The sequence below is a fragment of the Polypterus senegalus genome, chromosome 9 (genome assembly GCF_016835505.1).
Source record: "Polypterus senegalus isolate Bchr_013 chromosome 9, ASM1683550v1, whole genome shotgun sequence".
NCBI lineage: Eukaryota > Metazoa > Chordata > Cladistia > Polypteriformes > Polypteridae > Polypterus > Polypterus senegalus.
In genome coordinates, this window is record NC_053162.1 from 160,200,449 (window position 1) to 160,205,723 (window position 5,275).

General features: G+C 35.4%; 1 protein-coding gene across 2 annotated transcripts in view; it reads left to right on the forward strand.

The window, feature by feature from the left end:
* tbrg1 (transforming growth factor beta regulator 1) overlaps positions 1 to 5,275 on the forward strand; it is a 35,010-nt gene that overhangs the window by 26,463 nt on the left and 3,272 nt on the right. For both annotated transcript variants that reach the window (XM_039764107.1, XM_039764108.1), the window contains 2 exons: positions 4,280 to 4,426; positions 4,677 to 4,774. In XM_039764107.1, the coding sequence (XP_039620041.1) occupies positions 4,280 to 4,426; positions 4,677 to 4,774 (245 nt within the window). The remainder of the gene's footprint in view (positions 1 to 4,279; positions 4,427 to 4,676; positions 4,775 to 5,275) is intronic.

Genomic DNA, 5,275 nt, shown 5'->3' on the forward strand with positions numbered 1-5,275 from the left:
TTTATAATTATGTCTTTCATTTTTCTATTCTTTAATATGTAAAGCACTTTGAGCTACTGTTTGTATGAAAATGTGCTATATAAATAAATGTTGTTGTTGTTGTTGAGGTCAGTTGATTGACTTGGCCATTGAAGAATATTCCACTACTTCTCGTTGAAGAGCACTTTGTTTGCTTTCAAGACAACCCTAAATACAAAGAGGACTGTTTCATTTATGTTAGGTAGAATGCCCAAATGGGGCTGGGCGGTCTCATGGCCTGGAGCCCCTGCAGATTTTATTTTTTCTCTCCAGCCGTCTGGAGTTATTTATTTATTTATTTTTTTTTTCTTACTCTTATTCTATGTTAATTAGTGTTGTCTTATTCTAATTCTCACTTTGTTTTTTATTTCTCTTTTCTTCATCATGTAAAGCACTTTGAGCTACATTATTTATATGAAAATGTGCTATATAAATAAATGTTGTTGTTGTTGTTGTTCACAGTATGTTTTGGCTTGTTGTCCATCTGTACGGTGAAGAGTTGTGCTATCAGTTTTGCAGCATTTGGTACAGCCCTGTACACTTCAGAATTCATCCTGCTACTTCTGCCAGCAGTCACATCATCAATAAACACGAGTGACTGACTTCCATTCACAGCCATGCATGATCATGCCATAACGCTGCCTCCACCATGTTTCACAGATGAGGTGGTATTCATTGAATCATGAGCCATTTCTTCTGTTCTCCATGCTCTTCTCTTCCTAACATTCTGGTATATACTGATCTTTGATTTTTTTTTTGTTCAAAGAAAATTATTCCAGAACTGGACAGGCTTTTAAAAAATGTTGTCTGGCAGAGTCTAATCTGCCCTGCCTGTGCTTGAGGTTTGCCAGTGGTTTGCACCTTGTGGTAAACCCTCGGTCTTTACTTTCAAGAACTCTTCTCTTGATTGTTGACTTTGGCAATGATAGCTCTACCTCCCACAGAGTGTTCTTGACTTGGTAAAACATTGTGAAGGAATTCTTCTTCACCACGGACAGAATTCTGCAATCATCCAGCAGAGCTGTCTTCTGTGGTTTTTCTAGACCTTCTGGTGTTGCTGAGTGCAGAAATGGCTGATTTGACCACTCCTGGTAGTTCTGTTCTCTCTCTTCTTTAAATGGTTTGTTTTATTTTCTCGGCCTAATGGTGGCCTTTTTTTTTTTAAAAACTTTCATGGATAGCTTTTTGGACCTTATATTGAGAGTTCATAGTGACTGCTTCCAAATGCAAATCCCACACTTGGAATCAATTTCAGACCTTTTACCTGCTTGATAGTTAATGAAATAATGAGGGAACTCCTCTTACCTGGCTGTGGCACAGCTTGTCAGTCAAATGTCCAAATACTTTTGATCCCCTGGAGATGAGGGGACCATGTATGGGAATGGCTGTCATTCCTAACTGGCTCATACAATGTTTTTGGTAAACCCCTTAAATTAAAGCTGAAAATCTACACTTCAATCACATCTTGATTGCTTTGTTTCAAATCCATTGTGGTGGTGTATGGAACCAAGATTATGAAGCCAAATACTGTACTTATGGACTTGACTATATGTCTATATCATGTCTAAATAACATATTCTGCACAGAAAATACTGAAAGAAGGTTAGGTAATCTGACAGGTTTTGTTTTGCAAAGTCTCTACCTTGCTTATAATAAAAGAAGTGAATTTATGAAAGGTTATATCTACAGATGTGTTGCAAATATATTGTCAGTGTAAGAAAAGCTCATTCCATTGTGCTTTCCACATGTTAAACGCTATGTGGTTTAAGGACGTCAGGCATACATTATAATCTTTTTAAGGGTGTAACTGACCTTGAACTCATCACTCAGCTTTAAAGAGTATTCTGTATTGATAAAATATTCAGAGTTAGTCTTGAATAATTAGTGAGCACTGGTTTACAGAGTAAAGCATCCAAGAAGGACTTGCACGAGAATTTCTTACCCATGCGCCTAACCAGTTTAGTAGGTTTTATTTTTTCTGACTCTTTGCATAGTCTTAGAAGACCTACAATAGCGTCATGACTCACTCGGTTTTAAATCCCTAAGAAATTATTAAGTTCATGGGATCTTTGTGTTCCACATTAATGCAGTTATTATTGTTAATTGTTATTATTATTATTGTTAATTCTCTTGGCTAAAGAAAAGCAGAGTATTGACCAGACAATAACACATTGCATTAGATTTTAAAATTACATTTCAATAGACTTTTAATTTATTGTGTTAAATGCAATTCCTAAGTATGTGAACTGTTGCAAGATAGTTCAATGGAACTGAAGGACAATCTGCAAGGCTGTTCATTGGAAATAATAATGCTCTTATCCAAATTAATTTTGACATCTCATATTTCATAGAACTACTTTAATGTTTTTAAGTGCATTTGAGAATAATGATTGTGTATCATCAATGTTTAGTAGCATATTATCTACATAAAGAGATACTATTTAAGCACCTCTCTTATAATTGCCTGGATCTCTGGCTCACTTGTAGATAGATGACAAAGGGTTCAATAGTCATATCAAATAAAATAGTAATAAGGAATAACCCTAGCTAGTTCCACATTCTGGAATGAAATAATCATTTATGTTAAGTGAAACTTTTATGAAGTGTTTGTATAATAAAAAACATTGTTGTCCATTAAAACCCCCATTTGAATCATGTAGTTAACTAAAACCATTTATACAGGTCAGGTTATTGGAGACATATTATAGTTTGTAAAAGATCACTACTGTATAATGTGTGTGTGTATATATATATATATATATCTGTTTATTTGTGTTTCTCATCTGGGTAGGACAGTGGAGCACTGGTGGACTCTTCTGCCCCATAGCTTCAAGGACACATCACAAATGCTGTGTAGAATATTTGTGTTCTCTTCATCGTTGCGTGGGAGATCTCTGAGCAGGTTCTTAACAAAAGTTCTAAAGACATGTACCTGAAAAGGTTCCATCTCCCTGTGACCACTTTATTGCATACAGTAGTTAAAGAAATGAACAGGTCCCTCATTTAAAACACTTTATGCAAACTTAAGGTGACATACTGATTGTGCCAAATCTTATTGTATCAGATGCTGAGACATTTACTGTGGAACTAGTTTAATTTACATTGCTATAGTATTTAAACAATATTTTTTTTACAGTCATAGAAAATAGTGACCTTCTGTCACCTTGTGCCACTTGCTTATAGTGACACAGAACTGACTTATAAAACACTAGGGGGCTTTGCCCCCTGCTTGCTTCACTCACCTACCCGGGGCGCGCTACATGCCAGTCACTTCCTGTCTCTGTTGCTCTTGCTGGGAGTGCTGAATGCAACTTAAGGAGATGCGGTCTGATCAGCTGCTGGCTTGCTACTGCTGCCGAGCTGCATGTTCTGCTTGTCACACTGTGCGTCGATCATTTAAAAGCCTGTATAGCAGCTGTCTTTTTGTCCCACTGCCTTGTCTCGTGGGACGTTAAAGTGTCTCCAAGAAAATCATGTATCGTCTCCTTCCAAGATTTTTTTTTTATAATGGAGAGGAAAAAAAACTCTGCATCTCACATTGTAACAGTGTTGGGAATATTTGAGTAAAACAGCCATAGAAGACTTGAAGCCTGGTTTGGGTGCATTTGTGATACAACAATAAATACATGCTGTGTAAGAAGACTCCCCACTAATGTATCCAATTTTCTTTGTAGTTTCATCATTAATATTTTCCTGAAATGTGCTTTATATGCATGTACATGTTAGTTTATAACCTAACTACAGAATTCTCAAATCCCAGGTTATTTTTCCATCTGTTTTTTTTTTTTTTATCCCCTAATGAGGCTTCTGTGCAAATACTTTTAGTAAACAGGCAGATTCTCACTGTGCATGCAGGATGTGAATCAGTCAGTGAGCCAAAAAAAATACACACACATAAAAACACAGTGTTGGACATTACGAATAAAGGAAGTTATTAACAAATGTAAAACCTGCAATCAGATTGTATTCTTAGTTGTATTTGTATGTGATGGGATGATGAGTACCAGCCATTGACTGAAGGATAGGTGACTTGGTAAAATAAATGACTACTGGGTACATAACTACAATAAAATCTAGTCATATGGTCATTAGGAATAGCCTTATGAATCTTCCATACACCAGCTGTGACCGTATTGTGTAGTTTTTAAAGGGGTAATACAAGTGATTTGACTTATTGATTAGAACTAACCTGGCAGTAAAATTCAATCAAAATGGAGATTATATTGTTGAATGACAGATGATTTTTTTTTTTTTTTTTAAGATAATCACAGATAGACCAAATTTCCATGATGAGAGTGCAATATATCCTGTTGGTTTTTGCAGCACTAGAATGTTTGCCAGTATGAAAAACCCTGACCAGCAGTGTCTTTACACCTGTCAGATTAAAGATGGAGGTGATGGGCCACAGGTAATAACTGTCAACACTCAAAAAACTCTGCATTTTAAATGAGGCTGTATTCTTCTTGTTAACGGTTTTATTGTGATTGTTAACATCAATACATTCATTTTCAACCCACTTGATGTGATTTTGTGTTACAAAGCTGTTAATTTATATAATCATTTCATTAAGCTAAAGCATAGATCAGTGACCTGAATGACTTGTATTTCTTTAAAACTTTATTTGACTAGGATTAATCATTTTAATTTCTGTTGATTAGTTTGAAATTGTTCCAGAAGATGATCCACAGAACGCTATTGTTGGCTCCTCTGCTCTTGCTTGTCACACCAACTTATTGAAGGCCATTGGGGCTATAAGGCAAGTTGTTGATAAACACTATGTGGTAATTAAACTCTTTTTTTTGTAGATTTCTGTCACGGGACCTTATTTAAACACTACATGTATTCATTTGAAGAGAATGAGATATAACTTTTCTGGGTCAATTGAATTGCGTAATCTGCACAATTAATGAAGATTTTAAGTATCAAGTCTATCTTTTATAGTTAGTTCCATTGCAAAGTATACTTTACTGAATTATTAATAGTCGCAGTATGAACCTAATCTCCAGAAGTTAAGTTCAATGCATGTTTATGAACCTCCACACTCCAACTCTACCCCACCATATGATTAACATGCCTGCTAGAGTGCTTTATGGTATGAAACTGAAATCAGTACCTGCTGTTCTCATCACAAAAATAAACATTTGCTTGTCATTTAAAAATATAGTAATTTTTAAACAAGCATATTACATCGATCTTATTTTGCTATACAGTACTTTGTCAATTTTTCAACTATATACATTTAACGCCGGCCACTGAA